Here is a 25,455-nt window from a genome sequence, read left to right as displayed (position 1 = left end):
GATCTGTTCCAGGGGTCTTCTCCCCCTCCCCCCTCCACAGGAATCACTAAAACAAGTTTTTGGTTTTTAAAGCCAGGTGTCTTCTGAGGAAAAACTTCCACTGAAGTCTGAAATCCGGAGACAGAAACAGATTGTGGTTAAGAGGAGAACACATCTGCAGTCACGGGGCTGATCACCATCTTCTTAAAAGGCCAAAGTGCCAAATTGCGCGTAGCAGGATGGGCCTTCATGGAGGGGAAAGTGACCTGTTTCACCTCAAAGCAGAGCTGATCACCGTGGGCGTATCAGGGTGTGGCTGTGAAGCCATCAAAACTTAAACTGATGCATTTCATTGTCGTCTTTATTTAAATAAGTGACTTAAAAACAATTTATATTTGACAAAGCCTATCTTTGAATGGTGTTCATATGTGTAAAACATTAATTATCCTATTGGACTCAGTGTAATAAAATAAGGCAAGCTCCCATAATTATTATTTTATTGTTGTATTTAATTCACAAGGAGAGCTACACACGCGAACCATGACTCATTTGTAACTGACCCGATCAGAAATGAGGTGAAGTGAGTTTATGTTTATTTGGGAAGCTTAATATTAAACATTTTGGAGGGCGATCGCCTTGAAGTAAGAGACGATTTCTAGTAAATCACATGACAAACTTTAAGATGTCAAAAGCACAGATTTCTTGTGAGGGGGCATATTGTGGTGTCAGCTAAAACTGAAGTGAAAGCACACCCACGATTCTCGAAATCACTGAGATTAAGCCGTGCGAACAAACAAAAAATCTTTTTGTCTTTTTTTACAAAATAATATATTTATCTTAACAATCATATCTTTGCATTTTTTGTATGTACCCCTTCTCTATTAGACGGAATGCTGTTAATCCTATATTATTATTCAGAGTTGATGAATTTGCATTCGTTCAATTCTGATGCGACTCTGTCTCCCAACGGGATAGCCGACGTGAAAAAGGGAAATAGGCAATTATTTTTCCGTTTGAAGAAGCCTGTGATGTTTCTTGGATCAGACAGCAACAAACAAACGTAAACCATCATGTCCAAATAATAAAGAAATACAACAAAATTATGTAATGTGCCTTGAATCCCTGTCTAATAATTCCAATGGCTAAATTGCAGCTGAATTTGTTATTTTTTGAATGCTGAATGACCGAATAAAAAACGCAAACATTCAATTAATTAATTTGTATATGCCTATCCCATGTAAAACAAAACAAAAAAATATATAAAATGTTTAAACTTACCACGCGATTCTCTCTCCTGTTTCCGTTTGAAAAATCAATTTCAAGGCACCAGAGTCATTTCAGCTAAATAGAAACTTCAGTGCGCAAAAATAACCTGCGACGCCGAGCCCAGCGCGCAGGACATCATGCCGTGTTTGGGGTCGAGGAGTAGAAAAGGTGAAGCCTGAGCCTGGTGGAGGAGGATGCTCGGAGGGTAGCGGCTCTGTGTGGCCATGACGCACAGATAGCAGCCTCTTATCAGATGCTCCTCTGGTCTCTAGGGGAGGGGCATCTCAGCCAAAGGTGTATAAGAGCGAGGCTGCTCCCCAACGCAGCCATGAATCTCATCCATCCCATCGTCCTCACAAAGGCTTCACAACAGTCCCATCAGCGTGCCTGCATGGGGGTCAATAGTGCAGAGAGTAGATGGCCTTATATTGTGATCTCTTTGTCATTCATAGAACACTGATTTTTACAAATACACACAAAAAAAACTCTTATTTCAACAGAGCTAAAGACATTCAGAAAAGGCGGTGCTGCAGATTTGGAGTTTTCAAAACTTTTCAAAACTTTCAGCACAATCACAAAAAAAAGAAAAAGTATGAAATCCACAACCTGAAAGTTGCTCATTCATTGTAATACTTTAATAACATGTTTGAGCAAAATGTGTCAGACTGTGGAATGAGAGCTTGGGGAAAGTAAATGTACCTCACTGACAATAAAGGCACAAATACAACATAATAATGAACACAATTATTTTAATTTTCACATCAATAACGGCACAAATGGAACCTGCCGAGATTGAAACTCAGCTGCATCTTTGTGGTCAGAGACCAGTACAGAGCCCCAATGAAAAGAGCACACTGCATTTGGGATTTTGCCATAATTAGGTGTACACATTTGTGTTGTAGCCAGTGACACAGACATAGAGAAACCCCTAACTTTATTTTTTTGGGGGCGGCTGTAGCTCATTGAAACCACAAGGTAGCCGGTTGATGGACGTTGCCCATTTGTTGCCCCCCAGTTTGTCACGAGGAATTCACAGATCATTCGGGCTTGTAAAGGGGCTCACATCAGACTGTTTTCTCCTGGGTTCTTTCCGCTTCTTCAGTTCAAAGGAAGCCGTATTCAGACTTTAAATGACGCTGCCCTTACCGTGCTAACGGGGCACCATTAACAGCTTTAGGAAACCTCTCAAGCCCAGACGATGCTCAGCTGCTGCTGCTGCATGCTTAGAGAGGCCTTTACATGACAAAGACCGTGAGAGGATTAATGACTCAGGTCGCCACCTCTGAAATAAACACATTGCACATCAGACAAGACAAATCAACTATTTGAGTAAACTATTTGCTCAGCAAACAGCCTCAAGCTAATACACCTTCTCGGATCGCACCGATAACCTGATTGAGTTGTTTGATTATTTCAGGAAGTCATGAATATAGAGTAAGACTTTCAGTGGTCTTGAATTTGCTTTGACACAGAAGTATCCCCCTCCCCTGCTTGGATTTTCCTCCCTTTGTCAACTGCTTTGCTTTTTTGTGTCGTCATTTGTATTTCAGCGAGTCTATAGGCAAATGTATTATATACATGTGATCAAAGGTTTTCTATCAAGCACCAATTTGTGTTGGATTAAAATCAAATGGTACTGACTTTCTCTTTCTTTATTTGGCAAACTACCCATTTGACACACAAACACATACGACCACGTACATTGATGGTGACACCAGTGAGTCAGACGTGAGAAGTGTGAAGCGTTGCAAAGTTTGCAGTCTCTACATAAGCATCTCGGTTATCCCAGTGGAGCATTAGCATTACCCATGTACACATCTGTTACTCACCCTCCTTCAGAAGTATGTCGAAGTCTCCCCTCGAATGAGATAAGATGATTTAAAGTATTTTGTTTATTGCTACGTCGTATGTTTTAGCTTCACTGTGCCAAATGCAGCATGTACAGTTTGACACTTGAGTGCAGTTTTCACATTCAACTGTCGAAGGGGGTAATACTATAATGTTCTCACCTGAAAGATTCTGAATGTGATATTCTGAACATTAATATAGCAGCAAACAACTATTTGCTATGTAAAGATATAGTGGAACGATGGTCAACAGAGAATGAAGTCACTCTCCCTCTCTTGTGTGTTGTTTTCTAAGCTTCTCTGTGCTTCGTTCAGTTGGCTGCGCATGCTTTTCAGTGCGTTTTAGCGCATGCGAGCGAGACCCACCGCTGGTTCATGGCCGCCGCCGCGGATACGGCGGATAACGCCGGGCAGACCTGAGGCATGGCGCCCATCCTCCAGCTCCCCCTCAGGTTAACACTGTTAGCTGAGCCGCAATGTTGCTGTTGTTCGCGCTGTTAGCGTGTTAGCTGCAAGCACGCTAGCTGTGAGCACACTAGCTGCAAGCACGTTAGGTGCAAGCACGTTCGCTGAGCGCACATTAGCTGTGAGCACGTTAGCTGAGCGCACGTTAGCTGCAAGCACGTTTTCTGAGCGCACGTTAGCTGCGGACACGTTAGCTGCGAGCACGTTAGCTGCAAGCACGCTAGCTGCAAGCACGTTAGCTGAGCGCACGTTAGCTGCGGACATGTTAGCTGTGAGCACGTTTGCTGAGCGCACGTTAGCTGCAAGCACGTTAGCTACAAGCACGTTAGCTGAGCGCACGTTAGCTGCAAGCACGTTAGCTGCGGACATGTTAGCTGCGAGCACATTAGCTGCAAGCACGTTAGCTGCAAGCACGTTAGCTAAGCGCACGTTAGCTGAGCGCACGTTAGCTGCGGACATGTTAGCTGTGAGCACGTTAGCTGAGCGCACGTTAGCTGCAAGCACGTTAGCTACAAGCACGTTAGCTGAGTGCACGTTAGCTGCAAGCACGTTAGCTGCAAACAGTCGTCTCAATCGTCACCACTTTGAGAGCCGTTGAGAGGCAATAAATATGCTCTCCACTTTTAAATCTGAATTTGTGTGTGCAATGTGTGTTGCTAGAATGAAATTGTGATAATCACGACACAATCATGGTCCATACGTATGTGATGTGGCAACTGGAAAACACCAGTGACACACACTGTGAGCGGGAAGTATGGAGACGCCTTGTGTCAGGCAGGTTAGCCTTCAAAATAAAAAACAAAAAACAATAAATATGCACAATATATTATTCAAACAAGAGTGCATCTTAAAATGTCTGAGGGGATCTTTTAAAATAATGAGTTTAAACCCGTAGTTTATTTCGGCCACTATGCTGCTCTCTGTGATGATGAAAACGTACGATTTCTATAGCTTAAATCGGCTTATCTCACCACCACTTACTGCTATAACGCTGTTTGGTCATCGTGCGTTCATTGGGCAGCCGGTCTGGACCGCGGCCTCACGCTTCTCTCTCTGTCACGCTCGATGAGCAGCTTCCCCTAGCTGTGCCGGCTTTTTGACACGTCTAAAGGGCTGTTTCTGACATGCTGCCATCCTGCCGGCCTCCCCTCCCGCAGAGCTCATGCCGGGCAGGAGGAAAAAGCTGGTGACCTGGCCATCGCCGGCCTGCCCTCGGCCACTTCCACCCTGCTGGGAGCAGAAGGTCTGTTGGTCTGAGGCCATGCCAGGAACTCTGACCGGCGCAGCTCGTGATGTCACGACAGACGAGAGCTCCGATTGGCTCCCAGGGTTCGTCTTCCTCACTTCCTGGGAAATGCCCTCTCAACAACATACAGACATAGAGAGCCGAATGAATTATCACTTTGATTGAATGCGATCGCAGCTTTCCTCCTAGCTGAACAGCATTCAGCAAACCACAAAGATGTTCTCATCGTTGGTGATGTAATAGAGAGTTATGGGAGTTTTGTAAAAATAAATAATCAAAAAAAACCTTTGTACTTTTTACAACCCATTTTTTCACCCCCCCAGTGCATAAAGAACATACTTCATTTGTGCAAAATTCAACTTGCCAGATTCAAAACTAAACTTTCATGCAAATACACTTGAAGAATTTTGTATTTTCAGACTATAAAAATGTATAAAATTGACTTCTTCTAAGGCCCATCACTTCAAATAGCAGAAGGTGGAGACCTCTAGTGACCCACTTCCTTGTCTCCCCCCCCCCCCTACTCTTACATTTATGGTTTGGTCCTGCATCCGGTTAAGACGAGCAGCAGGAGCGGACCATCACATTTGGTGCCCAGCGTGGGGGCGGTTGGTGAGCTGTCATGTTCCAGCTATCCCAGGGAGATACACTTCTGCCTCTCCGCGAAGATTTGGTGTTTTCTCATTTGCATTCGCTAATGAGATCCTGTTTGCATGACTGTATGCTGAAGGCGATCTCTCTGAATACCTCTTTGCAAATGCAGGAGGTGGATGAAGTCCTACTTATTTACCCTTTATAAACCAATTAGTCCCATTGAGATTAAGGTGGTCTTTTTTTAAGGGGGATTTGGCCAGGAGAGCAGCAACATTCTTATACTTAGTTAGTAGTTTTAGTCTCACATTGGATGCAACACAGGAACAACATTGGTATTCTGAGGCTACATGGTGAAGCAACAGTTGTAACAACACTGTAAAAACTCTTATGCTGAAATTCAACAAAGGCCCAGGACAGGTTTTAGTTGATTATGTGGTTCGTTCAAACCAAAAGTACGGCACTGCCTATACCAGAGCCCATTCCAGTCCCCTGATGGTCTGAGGCCGCCCTGCCAGTTCATCCGGATCACAACTTCACACGAGAGATTCTCCTTCCTAGAAGCTTTCCTCGGCCAAGAAACACGACTCCCACAATCACTTATCTGAAGGGAAGTTGCAGAAGTCTCAGGCCAGGGCCAATTATTGCCCGTTTAGAGCACTTCCTCGCTATCACCCAATCTGTACTGTTAAAGAGTCCCTGCCCACCAATCTGCCTGTGTTAACACTGTCACGATTTGATCTCAAGTCACAGTAATGAGCTTTTACCTCAATAAAACCAAGAGGATCCCTCAGAGACGGTGATATGTTTAAGGCATGGTACGAACACACTCTTAAAAAGTGCTGTGGTTACAAGACAAGATGGAGAATGACTTCTACAACGCTCTCGGTGCCAAATATCCTCCCTGCTGAAGTGCTGCTGAGCAAGACATCGCGTAGTTACCAGCTCTTCTCCAGCTGACCTCTGACCTCCTTGTGGGAAGAAATCCCCGTCGGCTTTAATTGAGCCTCATATTATGTTATTACGACATTATCCCATCCCGAGCCATAATCTTTACAAATAAATAAATATCTTTATATATAAAAATGATGAGATTGAATGAGATTGAATACATTATTCGTGTCTGAATCACTGCAATCCTCCCTTTGGTTCTGAATAATGACTTTTTGTTTTGTTTCTCATACAGAATAAATGCATTCTGCGTATTGTTTGGAAGAGTGTCCCTTTCTCCAGTGGGGTGGAAAGAATATTTTCTGCATTATGTCCTCTCTTTGAGCCGATAGGCAGGACCCTGGGCATGATTGTCTCGTACGGGGAATCTGCTGACTGTTGTATCACATTGTGATTAACAATTTAACTACGGTCCCCCTCTTCCCCATTGTTATTCCACAGATGACTGAGGGTAAGAGCGAACTGCCAGCGACGGCACGCAGGCTTCATTAGATTCATTGATTGATTTATTGTTTTCCATGGTTGTAATCACTTCCCCCACGGTAATTTGTAAGCTCTTTATGGTTCAGAGGTATAAGCCTGAGAGTTAATTAATCGGCTTTGTTTAGAAGTTTGGATGCAAAAAGGCCCGTCTGAACTGGTAACTGCTGGGAAGTGACTCAGAATCCCTTGTTTACGAACGCAAAAGATCAAAGCTAAGCAGGTAAACAGACATAATTATGATTTCTAGATCTTATATGTTCACATATGATTCATATTTCCGACCTATTTCCTTGTCAAATGCCAAATTTGTGATTTCGTCACGTTTCAGAAGTGTCAGTCGTTAATTAAACTGACATGCAGTGAAGACTTTGAGGCAATTCAAAGTTCTTGTTTTTGTTCTTCTGTTAGCCACTTAGCTCAAAAAATAAATAGTCAAAAGTATTATCAGCCCAGAATCGGATGATGCTACTTTAATGCCCCAAATCTCTGCTCGTGACTCCCCCTCCCACAACGCCTCTGATATCGTCCGGCCTCTTTGTCGGCCTTAATTGAAGTGCCGGCTCGCTTTAATTGGCTTTTCGGCGGCGTGTGAATGGGGACTGCTGTTTATGGGTTAAGTGCATCTTAATCAGAGCTTTAATCAAGTCATTAACAGAGAAACGTGAGGTGTTGAGAGGAGTGAGAGAGAGGTTGATCATTGAGAGGCTGCTTCCTTGATTCCTTGCTTCCTTGCTCCCTGTGTGCAGAAGAAACCGGCAGAATATTTTACACAAAGTTGTGTTACTGAAGAGCAACATTTGCTTTGATGTGTTTCCTTATGATTGTACTGCAGGTCTGCGCAACACATTTTTGAAGGATTTTAAATATGAGTGATATAATATAGGATCTACAATACCTCCAGAGCGAAAAATAAAAAAAATCCTTTATTTCATACCACACATTTGTATTCTGAAGAAAACATATTTCACTACTGATAGTAAAAATAGATTATTATTGTCTACAAAAACCCAACTCCTCGGTATCCACCCTATTGCTCAGCTGTCACATTCGCAGTTTTTCTCACTGTTTATTTTAGCACCTATCCCCAGTGTGAGGCCTGTGCTCTTCTGTACCCCCACTCTCTTTCTGTGCCCGTGTCTCACACTCACACACACTCTCTCACACACACACACACACACACACACACGCACACGCACACGCACGCACAGTGTTGAATCAACGAGTCTATATTGAATAAACATGCTGTTCTTAGATAGGGCCCTGATTTGCATCATCCTTTGTCAAGGTGTATTTTTCACCATTTTTGTGTAATTTATTATAGACATACACACACCTACTGATCCTATTAAAGCACCGTCAATTGCTCACAAACCTTCAGTGCTACTCACCTTCTCAGAGAGGATCAAATAGACTGTTCACATGCTGATGGTGGAATAGAAGATGAACAAATTAGGCTACAAAAGATAGATGAACATCTGGGATTGGGATCGGATAGCATCCAAATTAGCTTAAAACATTCATATTCATATTGGTGAAGCATTTAACTATTTTAACTGTTACAAATAACGCGACAGTGAAGAACTCCGACTCAAGATTGACAAAGAAATACAAAATAAAAAAGTGTTGTACATTGATCTTCACCAATGACAAAAGAGAGAGATCAAAGCCTTGTGTTCACTGTGGATTTGGGGTTTTTTGTGCAACACCTTGCACGTCGTGAGCGTGTGAATGTCGTGTGTATTAGTGTATTATTTTAAGGTGTGAAGGGGCCTGATGACTACATGAACACCGCCGGCAGAGCTTTACCTCGACCGAAGCTTCACCACGCGCACACACACACACACACACACACGACTCTCCCTGTGAGAGTGTGAAAGCATTTACAGCACGAGATGACACTTCCTCTCAGGTCAGCGGGTCACACACACACACACACACACACACACACACACAGATCACTGTAGGCCCGACAGAAAGCAACGTCTCTCTCTAACGCTGGCAGAGAGGGAAGTGGAGGCAGCCCTCTTCTTTCTTCAGTGATTCATTTCATCAGATGAAGTGAGGAGGAGGAAGGAGAGAAGACGGTTCCTGCACGTTGTGAGGGCGATTGCAAAAGACCTTCTGAGCATTGCATGCAAAAAGCAACGCTTCAGACAGCTGTATCTGCAGCATGCTGGAGTATACTGACTGTGGGGCTGATGCACTGGGCACATAATGGCGTCTGGACAGTGCTTTTCCACATTCAATAGTCAGAAATGTGATTTCACTCTCACACATACACACAAGCACACTGTCACACACACACACAGGCGCGGATGCACATACCCTACGTCGTTACTTCGGAGATGTTATTAAAAAAAAAGTAGCTTCTATCCATTAAAAATCGATCGATCCTGCGCTTTGCCTTCTCTACTTGACGTTTTTTCCCTTTTTCCCTGTCATAATGGAAAGTCTCCCCAGCCATTTCTTCAGCCTATTCTTCATTTGGAGTAATTATAGATGGAGAGGTAAAAGATGTTTTTTCCCCTCTCTTTTCTTTTCTCCTTCCCACCCATCTTTCTCTCTCCCCTGTGTGCATTCAGAGGCGCTCTCACCGCTGCATTCTTATTAGGGACATGTCTGAAAGGCTGCCGCAGCATGTGGTGTCCTCTGACCGTCCGCTATGGCGGCTTTTTGTTGGCATTAACAAGCCAAGCAAAACCAAGGGTAGCTTTTCAACAGGTACAAACTTTTCCTTTTTAGATAATTAACCGCATTCAGACACTCAGCGCGGTGTAGGCGATGTGGGTGCAGAAGCCTAGAGAGGATCATATTCTAGAAAGAAGAAAAGAGGAGAGAGATGGAGGAAAAAAAACTTGATCAAAAGACAAGATGTTCTCTTTGGTGTTGTTTAGTGCGAGTGGATTCTATACCAACCCCCTATTCAAATGGCCTGGCCTTCATTTCTGCTCTCCTTGTTGTCCGCCTCATCTTTTCACCAGGATGGACCATGTAATGAGGGAAAACTCTGGTCATTGTAGGACGGTCAGAGGGTTGCTGGCTTAATGAATGGGTGAAACACAAGAAGGGTGAATGCTGAAAAACAACAACCCCGGGATGCCTCCTGAAGAAGGCCTCCTCCATCCACCGGCTCATCTCTTGTTAGAGGGGGCATAAAGCGAAGGCAGAGGGGAAAAGTAATTTTCTACTCCTGTCCTGTCCATTCTTTCGGTGGGTTTCCTCCACCTTTTTTTTCTGCTGTGTACTTTCATAAAGCTTATAATTATCTTGGCGAGAGCCCCTCAAGTGAGAACGAATGGGGCCTTTGTAGCCGTCTCTCTTCAGCCCTCTCCTGTTTCTGGGGGGGGGGGAAAGGAAGTCGTATTAACATTTGGTCTTCCATTTTTTTACAGATGCAGCGAGAAAGCCAGATGTGTCTCGTCTAAAGAAAAAGCTTTCAACAACTTCATTTCACAAGCGTATTTTCTCCATCCCCACGGAGCACGGCGGAATACAACGGCAGCGTAATGCAGTTACTGCAGGAAGTGATCAGACTGTAATCTCAGTCACTGTTTAATCTATACTAATTAGGGAATTGTCCGGTTGAATTGTTTCATTGTGTATTTTGAGATGTGCTGTCAGACAACAGACAACTATAAATGTGCCATTTCTTTTTTCTTACTGTAATGTCACGGCTCCGGAAAAGCACTAAAAGGACCAGGAGCTCAGCGGGTGAGACGAGAGCAGCGTTTTTTCTGATATCTCTGCTTTTTGGGTCTCTGGCCCTCCATCATCTACCCGAGCCTCCCTCCATGCCCCCGTCCTCCATCCCCAACTCTTCCGGCTGATTACTCCTAATGTAATTTTAATTAAAAACTGTGGTGTCAAAGGGTTTAGCCTGCCTGAGAAGCGGGTGCAGATTGTGGCACAGTGGCAGACCCCTTCACTTGCTTGAGAGGAAATGCATCCTGACATTGCTTGGGTGCTGCCAATATGACCTCCACCCCCCAAAAAAGCAAAAGAGCAACAAAAAAAAAAGGGTTTCGGGCTCATCTGAATATCATGGTCTGGCTTTATTATGCCCGGAAGTGTGTTATCTCTTATATTGCTCAATTTGGGTTGTATGCTCATGGTGATTTAATTCACACTAGACTTAAAGTTTTATATTTTCTATATTTGTATGTCGTCTAAATGTTCATTATTAGCTGTTTTGCACTTTATTTGTATTATTACAATTCACTTTATGTTGGACAAGAGAGAAATATACTTTCAAATCTTCTATATATTTGCACAAATGGAAGAATTGACATTAAAGATGACTTTGACTGTGACTTAATGCCTCAAACTGGAGTTTATTGTCATAAAAATGTAGAAAAGAAAAATCTCAACATCTTCTGCGACGCATATCCAGTCTGGTTAAAGCTGAATAAAAAAAGGAGGCAGCAGTGGGTCGAGGATTGGAAGGCGATAAAAGCGTGAGCTTGCCTTTGCCGTCATTCTATCAAACTCCATCACAGGTCTGCATGGCTATTCCCTCAGAATACTTACTATCGAGCGTCAAACAAATCAATACCAAAAGCCAGCAGCAGGGAGACACTTTCTAGCATCAAGATGCACTCAGTCGACATTGACAATAATTACCGCTGCCAAATGTCACAGGGGTGACCTGTGGAAGGTGCCCCACAGCAGGGCTCACCAGCAGAGGTCTGCCTGTAGGTTTGTAATCCCCTCGCCCGACTCGTTGGATTATCTGCTCTCCATCCACCCTGAAGAGGCTCCCCGCCGCCCGGGCTTAAACACTCTCACCTCTACGCCCCATCTGCCGGCCGCACGGCGTCTTGGAAGCCACGGATAGCGAGGAGTGGGGTCTGAGGCAAGACATCCAAACGCACACCTACCCATCACGCTGGGGCTCTGTGGAGCGGAGAGCAGCCTTCGGTCCACCGGTCTGCTCTCGGCTTCGTGCTCCTCAAAACGACACGTTTTAGTTATCAATGTTTGCATGTAAGTGCAATAAAGGCTTCATCGCCCAAGGCTTTTAGTGGACTCTACATTACTCTATTTTCTGGAGACTCACATGTTTCAGTGTCGATGGTCCTTTCTCTTCCTGGGGTAGGGGCCTTGCGTTGCGGTGGACAGTTGGAGGAGCTGCTTGTTGGCCCTGAGCAGTGAGGCGTGTCCTAAGGGGGTTTAACTCTGCTAACCTCCTTCTGCCAGGTTCACGGGGCCCTGCTGCTCGGGTAATATTGGATCAGTGTTGGGAGCCCGGGCCCCTGCCATATAAACCAGCATGCTTCCTGGGGTAGTGAGCACTTTCCAGTAAGGAGCCAACTGGGCTTCATCCTCGCTGACTTGCTCTCATCCTAAGACACAGGATAAGACTAGGACATTGTTTTAATTCACATCATTTAGAAACGAACATAACATACATGTGTGGGAGTCTAATAAGTTTGCTGAGCTGGAAATCAACAAATACTGTGAGGATTTCTGTCCCTAAAGAACTGAACTTCCAGTGTTTACTGTGTCAGTAAACAACAACATGCATTTTCTCCACTAGTCGCTTGTCTTGCATATTAAGTTCATAAGTGAATTAGTAAAACCACCAGATAGCTGTTGGACTATTGCATTTCGGCTCTTTATCTGTTGTTTGATAACCTAATTATGAAACTCAAAGAGGGTTCACACTTGCAGTAAATAAGCATTTGGTGTTTCTGTATATTTACACTGTGGCCAAAGCAGAATATAAAAGTGTTTTCTTTTAGCTTTAGAGCAGCTCAGTAGGCAACGCTGTCAGAGAAAATCATAAGGAGACAGTTAGACTGCATGTGTGTTCCCAATACAGACACATGCAATGATTCAGTTATTTCCCTTTATGAAGAATATGGATGGTCTGAACTTAGTTAAACACACAAATATAGGTGCCTTTGAATAAGCCCAGTGGGCTTCCTGCCTCTTTCTGCACTGTGATCTTATTTATCTGTTAAGTTTAGCTATTTTTTTAAATTGTGCAAAAAAAATCAACTCAAAAGAATTTGTTTTGCTTTTATAATTACGAATTTACATTTCCCACACTCGTTTGCATTTGTGATAAATTGGGGGAAAAAATACTTGATTTTCTTTGTAAAAAAAGTAGATAATGTGCTTTTGTTTCGCCATTGTAACATATTTCCTCCTCATTAGACATTAATGTTTGGCTTCTGCTTTTAATTAGTTCCTTTACTAATTGTATCAAGTAAAACATTACTTATATGCGTGTATGTATGGATATACAAACACTGGCTGAGAGATTACATTTTGGATTCAACTGTTTGTATAATTTGTAATAATAAGAGATTCAAGACTCAAGATATTTTTATTGTCATAAGCACAATTAAAAGACAGTTACTCCGTACAGTGAAGAACTTACTTTGCTCACACAGAATTACAATTTAAAACTTTTTTAAGGGACATATTACCTGCAGCCGGATGAAATGTAAAATAAAGCTCATGTTTTGTCAAGTATCCAAGACGTAGAATATAGTTTCTTTTCTACTGGTTCGGTGTGTGCGCTCCTCTTGGCCGCGTTGTGGAAACTTGGCGAGTTCTCCAGTTTGGAAAAGATCCTCCGATATTAAAATCTGCAGATGCCCACCTGGTGTCAGGAGGGATGGAAACAGAAGAGTGCAGTCTGGAAGGTGTTTGTGTGTGTGTGTGCGTGTGTGTGTGTGTGCGTGTGTGTGTGTGTGTGTGTGTGTGTGTGTGTGTGTGTGTGCGTGTGTGTGTGTGTGTGTGTGTGTGTCCATCTGCTGTAACTGTCTATGTAAAGAAAAACTGAAAACACATTTAAAAAACTTGCAGTTCATACAGGTGATGGCCTGTGGTCTCTGTCTGTCAAAGGGGGTCTTTTCTTTTTTTTGCTTGAGGAAATCATTGTTTTTTTTCTTTCTTTCTGGCTTTTGATTTGTAGATGAAAAGGTTGTGCTCCTCCACAGAGGGAAAGTGGCAGCTTTAGCTTTGTGAGGTCAGAGAGCCGTTAGAACTTCAAGCCGACAGGCAAGACATTCACAATATCCCCTCTGCTGTGTGTGTGTGTGTGTGTGTGTGTGCGTGTGTGTGTGCGTGGGTGAGTGTAAGTTGTGAAGGCGCACAACATGTGGTTTGGATGTGGAGGTGGGTAGTTTACTTAGTGCAGCCCAACGTGTGAAGCCTGTCTTTTGCTTCAAGGTGTGTGTGAACGTCTGCGAGTGTGTACCTGTCGCTTCGACTGAACAGGTGGGGCCTCCTTCATGGGATCTAGACAGACAGGCCGCCCCACAACTGACTGCGGTCAGGCCGATGCTCAGCGTGCAGGCTCACACACATTGTGGTTGGATGTCGACGTACTCTTTCATACTCTTTCTGTCTTATGGCTTTATTGCCCTCAAGGTTAGTCCAAATGACAGATTTATTTTATTTTTTATTATGTAATCTTTTGCATGTGAAAGAACAAAGAAATTATTATTATTCATAATAGCATTCAGTCATTAAATCCTGCAAAACTAAGTTGAAATACTTGTCAGTGACAGTCTTGCCTTTAAATTTGTTTTTATTCATTTACTGTTTTAAGATTGCCGAGGCAGCTGCCTTACTTACCTCGCCTTTCATTTTTAAATGTGCATTTATTTTGCCCTTAAATCAAATTCCATGTGACATTGGCAAAGGATTTGTACAATTATTTCATAATAATGAATTTTAAATGTACCTAAAAGTCATAACGGTTATGGGAGGAAGCACTGGACATTATTCTATTTCTACATACAACTACATGATGCTTGGCAACAACATCTCTCACAAAATAAAAAAACTAATGGTATGTCATTTCTATTATGTCCACCCCTTGTACTGAACATTTTGACCAACCAGGCTAATCGCTGCATCCTACCTTCAACACAGCTTTTTAGAAAAGCGCTATATAAGATTAAAGTATTATTATTATTATTATTATTATTATTATTTCTGGAGCACATGATTTTGATTGGGATTAGCTGACATTTTTTTACATGGTTGGTATACATCACTCACACCAAATTATTTTTGCAATTACAATGAAAACCATAAATATATTATAATTATAATAATTACAAGAATTACTATAATAATAATAATAACAATTATCATTATTATAATAATTGTATTATTATTATAATAATTGTATTATATAATAATATTTTTTGCACTTCTCTATTGTCTCTTTATTTACACTTCACTTCACGTACACTACACATACAAACTTTGCATTTTTGCACTTCTCTATTGTTTAAGTTTAATTTAATTTATTTCCATATAATACTCTGCGCTGTTGTACATGTCTTTCATCCCAGCTATTTTTATTTAATTTAATATACATTTTTGTATATTTCTCTCATCCCTGTTGTTGTTTTTAATCTGTTGATTTTTGTCTGTAAATTGCTGCTACTCTGACAACAAATTTCCCCTTGAGGATTAATAAAGTATATATTCATTAATTATTATTACTATTATTATCATTATTATTATTATTATTATTATTAGTAGTAGTAGTAGTAGTAGTAGTAGTAGTAGTAGTGTATACTTAATCACACAGTGCGTGGACAGTGTTTCTAATATTATGGGTCTCTTATTTTTGTAGGGCAAAAGCATCATGACGTCATCTGTCTGCGACTCTGGGATTTGTAGTTTTCTTGGCGACGCCCACCTACGTCAGCGGAAGTGTTTTGAGCGAACGCGACGAGGTCACATTGGTCCAGTTTTGTAATGTTATGAGAAACACCACATCACAATGGAGGCAGTCAACACAGGTACGACACATCTCTGCTCTCCTAAAAGTTCATGACGTGTTTTTAATATTCATATTTGATGACATCACGTTCGCTAAGTGTGTGAGTTACGTCAGCGTCGACGTTATTGAACGTTACGTGGACTCGTGTTTAGCTAACGTTAGCTAGTTAGCATAAAGTCAACTGAAGAGGCTGTCACTACGTCATATTATACCTTATTGTTCGTTTCCTTTGGGTTTGAACGTGTTTATGTTCACAGCCTTCCTCAATGGTAGAACAGTGGACTTTGTAAGTGTTGTATGAAATAACATGGCACGAGGAATGATGATGATGATGATGGTTTCCCTGTGTGTCTTTATGCTTTTTCAGAAGAAATCCAACTGAGGCACGTGGAGAAAGATGTCCTTATCCCCAAAATGATGAGGGAGAAGGCCAAGGAGCGCTGTGCTGAGAATGTTACAGGTGTGTGTGTGTGTGTGTGTGTGTGTGTGTGTGTGTGTGTGTGTGTGTGTGTGTGTGTGTGTGTGTGTGTGTGCGTGCGTGCGTGTGCGTGTGTGCGCGCGCTTATCTTCCTTCCAAACTTCAGTCACATCATATCAAAAATAAGTTTAGTGTTACCCGGACCGCAGCCATTCTTCTCTTGTGTTTTGGTTTTGCTCATAACATTTTCACCAGCATTAAAAATGCATTTTCTTGACACATTTTGGAGTTGGATTCAAGTAAATCTACAAATTAGCTAATTTCTGTGATGCTGTTTTGATCAATTCTTCATTAAAAATATATTTTTTAAATATCCTGGTTAAGTTCATGACCTGCAAAACAATTTTATTAAATTGTTCTCCCGGTATTGACGTTATGTATGACTTTGCTTCTCTGTAGAGCACTCCAAGGTGCCATATAAATACAGTTATCATTACAGAAAGATCTAAGTCCATCATTATATTGTGAATATAATTATTCACAATATATTATGTGATGTTTTATGCAGAAAGAGGCGGCTGCATTCCATTTAGGTGATGGGGTTCTTGGTGTCGCATTGCTACTGGGAGCAGATTAAGTTTAAAAATGTGATAAAATAAGTGTGTATATATATATATATATATATATATATATATATATATATATATATATATATATATGCAAATGGAAGGAAGAGCTGCATGCATATCTTGAACCCGGTCGTCTTCTTCGCTGAGGTTGGAGCCGTTCTTCCTCATCTCCATCTCTCTTTCTCAGGATGCGGAGTCATCTTATGCTGCAGGGGTCATTAACCCTAGAACATTAACGTCGGGTGATTTTTACCTGCGCGATTGTGGTTACGTATATTTTATCAGGTGCATTTATATCGGGTGAAATATACCCGCCGTTAGCGTTAAGGCATCTTTGCCAGTTTCAGATTGTCTTTCGGTTTAAGTATCTTCTCTTAGAGCCTCTTGCTCTCAATGGTTTGCTGGACTAAATCCTCAGCACGCTGGTGCATCGCTGGCGTTTCAAAGTTATCAATGATATTTGTAGTCTTTTAGCAACGGGTGAAGGAGAGCACTCCTTTGTTCTGTCTGCATTCATTTATGGATTTGCATAACAATTAGAGAAACCCAAATGTTCTTTCAACTACTTCATCAACAAAACCCTCTAACTTTATATTATATGCTCATAATGAAGTTGTATTGAGTAATGCAATAATTCAAAAGTACAATAATAGCCAGTATAATAAAGTCAAAGTACTTGCTGTGACTAATTCCATTTGCATCAACGAGGGTGGATGAAGCATTAGAAAGACCTCCCGTTGTAACGCAATGCAACACAACAGCACCACAAACAAAATGGAGTCCACACCTGTCTGAAAGTAAAACTGAAGTTTCAATAAAAAGTCACCATTATAAGCTTCCTGAAGGTCGGACTAATATTTGGGCTGTTGTACTACACTAGGTTAGTTTGAACCAGTTGATATAGATAGATTTATACTTTATTCATCCCCAATTAGTGACATAGAAAGACATACAAAAATATACGGAATGAAAAATACTCAATATATTATACAACAAAACGGCAGAGTGTATTAATTTTGGAAATTAAACAATAAAGAAAGTGCAAAAATGCAAAGTAAGTGCAGTGTACTTAATAAACTGTCAGCTGAGTGTATCCTGTTACAAATGCAATAGAGAAGCCTGACAGTCCTCATACTATTTCTACAAAGGTTAAAGAAAAGGTCAAAAATAAACCTTCATACATTACTACTTGTTAATGAATTAATTTGTATGGCCAAAGCTTTAATATACTCGTATGAGAGTGCAGTGGATTTAGTCTGCCGTCATTGAAGTATGAAACGATAACTCATTTAGTCCCCCGTTGTGATCATTTTAGATTATTGTTTGAACTAATAATAATATTCAGTTCTCGTTACACAATAGGATACGGCCACCCTCCAGTTTGGTTTTCTATCAAAGTGCATTTTACCTCCAGAGATATGAATAGCATTTGGAAAGCTGTAAACCAAAGAAAAGCCTAAAAACCCAAACAGTGTGTTTTAGAAACCCCCCAAAGTATTAGATAATATGAACAAAAGGTTCATTAAAGCTTCGTTATTCATGATTTAGCTTCTCCCTGAGGCTGCAGTCCTCAACATGTGGCTGCACGTCTGTAATTATCTGTAATGCTGTTCCCCACACTTATTATCTGAGTATGTGACGCCACAACTATATTTAATACAGAAGAAATGCATAATACAAAAATATGACTCCAGGCCATGATGTATATAGTGTTATTTTAACCGCAACCATAAAAACCACACCAATAAAGATGGATTATTAATTATTTAAAATCAAACGGTACTTTCTTTCTTTTTTTACTGTCTCTTTTAATCATATTTACTCTTTTTTTTTTTTCCCCACCACCGTGAGCTCGCAGTTCTTGAGTTTAGTTTTTTTTATTTCTCTGACTTGATAACCATGGCGCCGGTTAATCTGCATGGAAACACCGGCGGCTGCAGCTCTGCTCCCGTGTGCAGCAGCACATGAGCCAGATGATGACTCGGTGATGTGGTTTGGTAACATGTGAAGCCGGGCAGGCGCTGCACACGCAGCCTCGGCTGACGGGGCAGACCGCGGCTGCGTGGGTAGCGGAAACCCCCCCCGCCTTCACATTACTAGCGTCTCATCCCACTCGTTTTCACACCTCCGTGTCCGCCCTCGATCATTTCATTCTGTGTGTTTGTGTCTGCGCTGGGCTCCCACGTGTGTGGATGAATGCTTTACAAAAGAAAGTAAAAACACTGAATCCGGTTGTGTGTTTTCCTGTGTGATCCGTCTCTACAGCTTCTGTTGGCACTGACCGTTACACTATAATATTATTTTCCTTTTGCATTGGCTTTTCATTTCAATACGCTCACTTGTCCTTGAGAATGAACCATTTAAAGTAAACAACCCACATATTCAATGAGCTGTTATGTGTTTGCAGGAAGCTGATTGGTTGTAATCACAATCAGAAACCGTTTATTTGCCAGGAATGTTTACACAAGCGAGGAATTTTGCTAGTCGGAAGGTGCATACATTAGACATGAGACGTTAGACGAGACAAACGACAGTGCAATGATATTTAAATCAAGTATAAGATAAAGTGCTCAGACAAACAGATCACGTTAATGTAAGTTCATGTTAAAGTGACGTGTGTTTAAGTTAAAGTGTATGCTAAGTGGCATCAGTGTTTAAATATGAAGTGTGCAGGGGAGTGACCGGTAAGAAGAAAGAAAAATAGTCCGAAAAATTGTCCTGGGGGTGACAGAATCAGTCAGTGGGACCCAAACTGAATTTAATCCAAAATACGGGAAGAAAAAAGTCTCAGTTGAAATAGTAGTTTTCCCAATGATAAAGTAGGGATGTGCTTTTTCAGGTCCAATACTGATGCCAGCCGCTACCGGGTACCGATCCAATACCAGCGTTTCATCCATACGCTGTCGGCCTCTGGGTGTCGGGTCTCGAGCCGGCGACTAAAGTTACGTTGACGAGCTCTCCTTCATTTCCCCGGAGAACAAGCTGATTTAAAACGTCCCAGATCACAAAATACCTCGGCTAACTCAGAGGTAGCCGCCAACATGGAGGCAACCTCTGGGTGTCTTTCATCTGTTTCCTTTCCTTCTTTCATGAATCTATCATTTATTTATCAGAGGAATAAATCATTCCATAAATTGCCGTTTATCGGACGATATTTGATCCGATTTGTATTTATCGCTCATCCCTATGTGACATCTGCATCCTTCACTTTCAGTTCCTACACATTATTATTAATTAATTTCACATATCTTGCTTAAAAACATGCCTTCTGTCTTAACTTCACACCTTTTTTTTTTTTAAATCTTCCACTGGAGGCCCAAGTCTTCCTACACGTTCACACCCTTGAGCTTCAGCGGTCTACAAACTGCCGAACTACACTTCTGTATCTTTAAAAAATGGCAAACCAGAACGGCCTCAAGTGACGGTGGCATCACACCTTTCTTCAGAAGAGACTTTTCTGACTATAGTCTCCCAGATTTTCCTTTTGGTGTCGCAGCGATCGGCACGGCAGCCTCTATTGGTGCCACGGGACCGGGGGGACGGGGGGGGCGCCTCATGATTAGATTAGTCGCACTGTTCTGCTTCTCTAAATTGGTTTTGTCTCTTCTTCCTTCACATCTGCATCCTGATGAAAGCGACTGTGTGATAACCATACTGATGCCACTGGTAAAGGTCTTTATGGTGTCAGATGTTTGAAAGGAGGCCAGTGTTTTTAATGACCTCCTTGAAAAAGAGCTCGTTAACGAGGTCAAGAGCCTTCGACGCCTCGTTAAGAACGAAGACCTCCGCGTTTAATCTGGAGAAACGCACGGGCACGATGTCATCGATGATTTAAAATGGTTATTTCCAGGCCTGGAAAAGTCCTGGGGAAAAATAAACCCCAAAAGTGTAGTAAAAGTCATGTAAATGTGTTATATTCATGTGTTCATTTACGCTGAGTTTGAAATAATGAATATGCTTTTAAAAGAAAGACTCTCAAAATATAAGCAGGCATACATACAGGCATCTATGTAAATGTTTATTCTTTTAATCAAACTATTGTCTCATTCATTTGAGTCATTTAAGGTTTACTGTATGCTTTGTATTCTCATTGTTAGTTTAAATACTACATTTACTCACTTTTTACTGTTTACACCCAGATTTCACTAAATGTTTGCTCATGGAAATTTGGTTTAAAGTCATGGAAATGCATTGTTCAAAATGTGTATGAACCCTGTCTGATTTAATATAGAATATATACAATTCAGTTTATGAACTTACATTTGATTGAATTTGAGGATCTTTGACTGGATGCTAATTTTAAATAGATGTTTTTTTATTTTTATCTTGCGTACCTCCATTTGAGAACCACTGATGTAGAGCCGGCAGTGACGTCCCCTCCTCTGGTAGAACGCCAGGAGACACCTGAGGGGGAATACACCTGTTTGAAGTGTCGCGGCAGCCTTTCTTCTTTCTGTTGTTGTTATCTGGTGAGATGATCAGCGAGGCCATAACGGGTTCACACAGGATGCATGTGTTCCTGGCCGTGTTTGTATATGTGCAAGGTGGGTTCCAGTGCAACCACTCTGAGGCCTGCACAGTAAGTTTTGTGTGAACAATGAAGCACAGGTTTCAGTTTGATACGAGGGCTGGAAACATGGCCGAAGACCGGGTTCCTTCTTGTGGTGCGGTTACTAAGACGAGGCCCGTCTTGGTTTGCATGTGTGGCTACTTATTTTCTGTTCTGCGCTCACACTCGTGGATTTAATAGTGTATGATGTCAGTATAGTATGTCAAGTTCTAGTAATCCAATTTGTTTGTGGCTGTTTGCACGTGTTGAACCTGTTCCTCTTTTTTCTCTCCTCCAGCCTTCAACCAGTGCTGCAAAGAGACCGGCTTCCTCATGGTGTTTAAGTGTCGGGAGCAGAATGCAGCGCTGAAGGAATGTCTGACCGTACAGTGAGTAGTTCTTGCTCTGCAAACATTTCCTCTGCAATGTGCAGCACTGACACAGTAAAATGTGTGTTATTGCACAGTGTAAAATGTGTGTTATTGCACAGTGTAAAAGTGTGTTATTGCACAGTGCAAAGGTGTGTTATTGCACAGTGTAAAGGTGTGTTATTGCACAGTGAAAAGGTGTGTTATTGCACAGTGTAAAGGTGTGTTATTGCACAGTGTAAAGGTGTGTTATTGCACAGTGTAAAGGTGTGTTATTGCACAGAGTAAAGGTGTGTTATTGCACAGAGTAAAGGTGTGTTATTGCACAGAGTAAAGGTGTGTTATTGTACAGAGTAAAGCTTTGTTATTGCACAGTGTAAAGGTGTGTTATTGCACAGTGTAAAGGTGTGTTATTGCACAGTGTAAAGGTGTGTTATTGCACAGTGTAAAGGTGTGTTATTGCACAGTGTAAAGGTGTGTTATTGCACAGAGTAAAGCTGTGTTATTGCACAGAGTAAAGGTGTGTTATTGCACAGTGTAAAGGTGTGTTATTGCACAGAGTAAAGGTGTGTTATTGCACAGAGTAAAGGTGTGTTATTGCACAGAGTAAAGGTGTGTTATTGCACAGTGTAAAGGTGTGTTATTGCACAGAGTAAAGGTGTGTTATTGCACAGAGTAAAGGTGTGTTATTGCACAGTGTAAAGGTGTGTTATTGCACAGAGTAAAGGTGTGTTATTGCACAGTGTAAAGGTGTGTTATTGCACAGTGCAAAGGTGTGTTATTGCACAGTGCAAAGGTGTGTTATTGCACAGTGCAAAGGTGTGTTATTGCACAGTGCAAAGGTGTGTTATTGCACAGTGCAAAGGTGTGTTATTGCACAGTGTAAAGGTCTGTTATTGCACAGAGTAAAGCTGTGTTATTGCACAGAGTAAAGCTGTGTTATTGCACAGTGTAAAGCTGTGTTATTGCACAGTGTGAAGCTGTGTTATTGCACAGAGTAAAGCTGTGTTATTGCACAGAGTAAAGGTGTGTTATTGCACAGAGTAAAGGTGTGTTATTGCACAGAGTAAAGGTGTGTTATTGCACAGAGTAAAGGTGTGTTATTGCACAGAGTAAAGGTGTGTTATTGCACAGAGTAAAGGTGTGTTATTGCACAGAGTAAAGGTGTGTTATTGCACAGAGTAAAGGTGTGTTATTGCACAGAGTAAAGGTGTGTTATTGCACAGAGTAAAGGTGTGTTATTGCACAGAGTAAAGGTGTGTTATTGCACAGAGTAAAGGTGTGTTATTGCACAGAGTAAAGGTGTGTTATTGCACAGAGTAAAGGTGTGTTATTGCACAGAGTAAAGGTGTGTTATTGCACAGAGTAAAGGTGTGTTATTGCACAGTGCAAAGGTGTGTTATTGCACAGTGTAAAGGTGTGTTATTACACAGCAAATGTGTGTTATTGCGCAGTGTAACGGTGCGTTATTGCGCAGTGTAACGGTGCGTTATTGCGCAGTGTAACGGTGCGTTATTGCGCAGTGTAACGGTGCGTTATTGCGCAGTGTAACGGTGCGTTATTGCGCAGTGTAAAGGTGCGTTATTGCGCAGTGTAACGGTGCGTTATTGCGCAGTGTAACGGTGCGTTATTGCACACCTTCACACTCTCTGTGTCTCTCTCTGGTCCTCTGGCTCGGTCACACTTTATAATTCAGTCAAAATAAAAGCCGTACCCTCTGTTCCCCACCAGCTACAGGGACCCCGTGTTCTTCGAGGAGTGCAAGCAGGAGTACATCAAAGAGAAACTGGAGTTTCTGAGGACGGGGGTCTCAACGAAGAACCGGAAACAAAGACTACCGACTAGCATGTAGGGAGCAACGCGGCGGCCATCTTCCCTCCATGAAGCTGTGGAGTGTGACTCCCTGGTCTGGACACATCGCCATCTGCCAGGTTCATTACTCTTAAAGGCACGAGCTGTGCGTTTTATTTAAAATCTGCAGAGTGAATAAAATGAGTTTGCTGCGCAAGAGTGATGTGTGTGTGTGTGTATATAAATTAAAAAGCAAGCAGTTTTCTTGGTTCTGTATATTTACTAAATGTCCTCTTCCTCACTCGATTAAATCAACAGCATTTACATTTCCCACCGAGCTTTTAGGTTGATAGACGACACAGAAATATCTGATCGTTCACCTGCTGTACATAAACACTCTGCTCTGGAGGTGGTCATGCATTAAGGGATGCTCAGTATCTGCTGAACACTTTGCAGTGTGTCTATATTGTAGTCACACACATATGATCCCAGTGATCTGCAGGAAAAAGGGTGGAAATGAGACGCTTGTGTATGTTAGAGAGCTCCGACATCTCATGTGTGATGATGTGACGTATGCAATGAAATGTGACATAAATAAATATTCATTGGCAGTAAAGTGTCTATCCGTGTGGTAAATCAGACAAAATGTGACATTGTTTTACTCAAATACATCTTGTTGAATATGTTCTTCTTCTCTTCTTTTTTGACTAGAATCCACAGCTGTTGGTCGGCCATTTTTAGATTATTAAAAAGCGCATCACTTAGTCTAAAGGCGTCGAGGACAAAGCAAACACTCATTCATTTCCTTTCCTTTGTTTAATTGATCATATTTACAAACAGTCTGAAGTGCAGTAAATCTAAAATATAATCCATATCTACTGTACATTGCATTTTGGTTTGCAAATCGTTTACAGAAGTATGAAACTACTGCTGTAAAATAACATTTCTTAAAAAGGAACAAAAAGACCACAGTTCTGAAACATACTGAAGGAAATGAGAAATAAAACGAGTCTCTCCAACAACACGGGCCTTTGTGCACTTTGTTATTTGATCACACTTCAAAGTCTTCAGACTTCTGGTCCGGCCCATCGGATACACGTGGAAACCTCGGAGGTCGGGGAGGAAAAGAAACACTAAATCTATGCTTTGGAGTGCAGAGTACTGAAGCCCACATACATGTACACAGATATGCATTCTCACCGCTGTGTCTTTGCTTTCTATCGTGTGTGTTCCTTTGTACATCCTTCAGTTGTTTGGACTAAAAAGAGAAACTTCTCTCCTTCAACAACGCTCATACTGGAAAAAACTAACAAATGTATCATAGATTAACACCAGCACAGTACAGAGTTTAGATACATGTTCTATAATTCAAACTCCACAAACCTAATTGGGTTTCAAATACAGGGGGAGAGTGTGTGAGTGTGTGAGGCCTTTTCCACCAGTCCTTCAAATGTAAAAACACAGCCTCACGTCTGACATTTGTTGTGACATTTCTGTGAAATAAATCGTAAACAGGTTTCTGGTGCCGGTGAGAGCGCTGCTGCTTTATTCTCCTGGAAGTGCATTCTCAAAACATGATTTGGCAAAGCGTAGGTTGGATTGACAGCCCCCCGACTTTGATATTGATCCGTAAGGGCTTTAAAGAAAAATAAATAAATAAAAGATGGAATTTGGTAGCCGTTAAATAAAACGTTGATTATCCCACAGTTCAGTTGCTGCATGTCTGCCGCCATCACGGTACAAAAACAATCACATCACGGCCTCACACGACCGTGAGACACACATGGGACTACACACCTTGTATACTTTACAGCCATTACATGTAAAAAGACTTGCATTGGAGGGAGGAGTTTTACAAATTCTAGTACAATGCCGTGACCCTCGGTGATCAGCGGCCACAGAGGCCCGTTGAGCCCTATCAGGTTTATTATGACGCACACTGATCTGCACACACACACACACACACACACAGGCACGCTCTTTGCTTGATGTATGCGTGAAGTAAAACCGCCCGTATGCATGCTTTGCACTCACACACACACAGGCAAACTATTCCTCCCGTCGAGCGTCCGATGAGTCCTCCGATGCGATGTGCAGAGATGTTTACCTCAAAAGAA

The 25,455-nt window shown here is 41.8% G+C and overlaps 1 protein-coding gene across 2 annotated transcripts; it reads left to right on the top strand.

Annotated features, from left to right (window-relative positions):
• The first annotated feature begins 15,522 nt into the window (after positions 1-15,522).
• cmc1 (C-x(9)-C motif containing 1) lies at positions 15,523-25,431 on the top strand. Of its 2 annotated transcripts, none has more exons than XM_079227190.1 (4): positions 15,523-15,602; positions 15,951-16,043; positions 21,478-21,568; positions 23,279-25,423. In XM_079227190.1, exons 1-4 carry the CDS (start codon positions 15,584-15,586, stop codon positions 23,397-23,399), a joined length of 324 nt encoding a protein of 107 aa, XP_079083316.1. In that variant the 5' UTR covers positions 15,523-15,583; the 3' UTR covers positions 23,400-25,423. The 2 variants fall into 2 exon arrangements, with proteins under 2 accessions (XP_079083316.1, XP_079083317.1); XM_079227191.1 differs by having other exon boundaries at positions 15,541-15,602; positions 15,954-16,043; positions 23,279-25,431.
• The last annotated feature ends 24 nt before the right edge of the window (positions 25,432-25,455 follow it).

Source organism: Taurulus bubalis (assembly GCF_910589615.1).
Source record: "Taurulus bubalis genome assembly, chromosome: 12".
Classification (NCBI taxonomy): domain Eukaryota; kingdom Metazoa; phylum Chordata; class Actinopteri; order Perciformes; family Cottidae; genus Taurulus; species Taurulus bubalis.
Note: the sequence above shows the minus strand (reverse complement) of the source record. Positions and strands in the feature narration are given on the sequence as shown.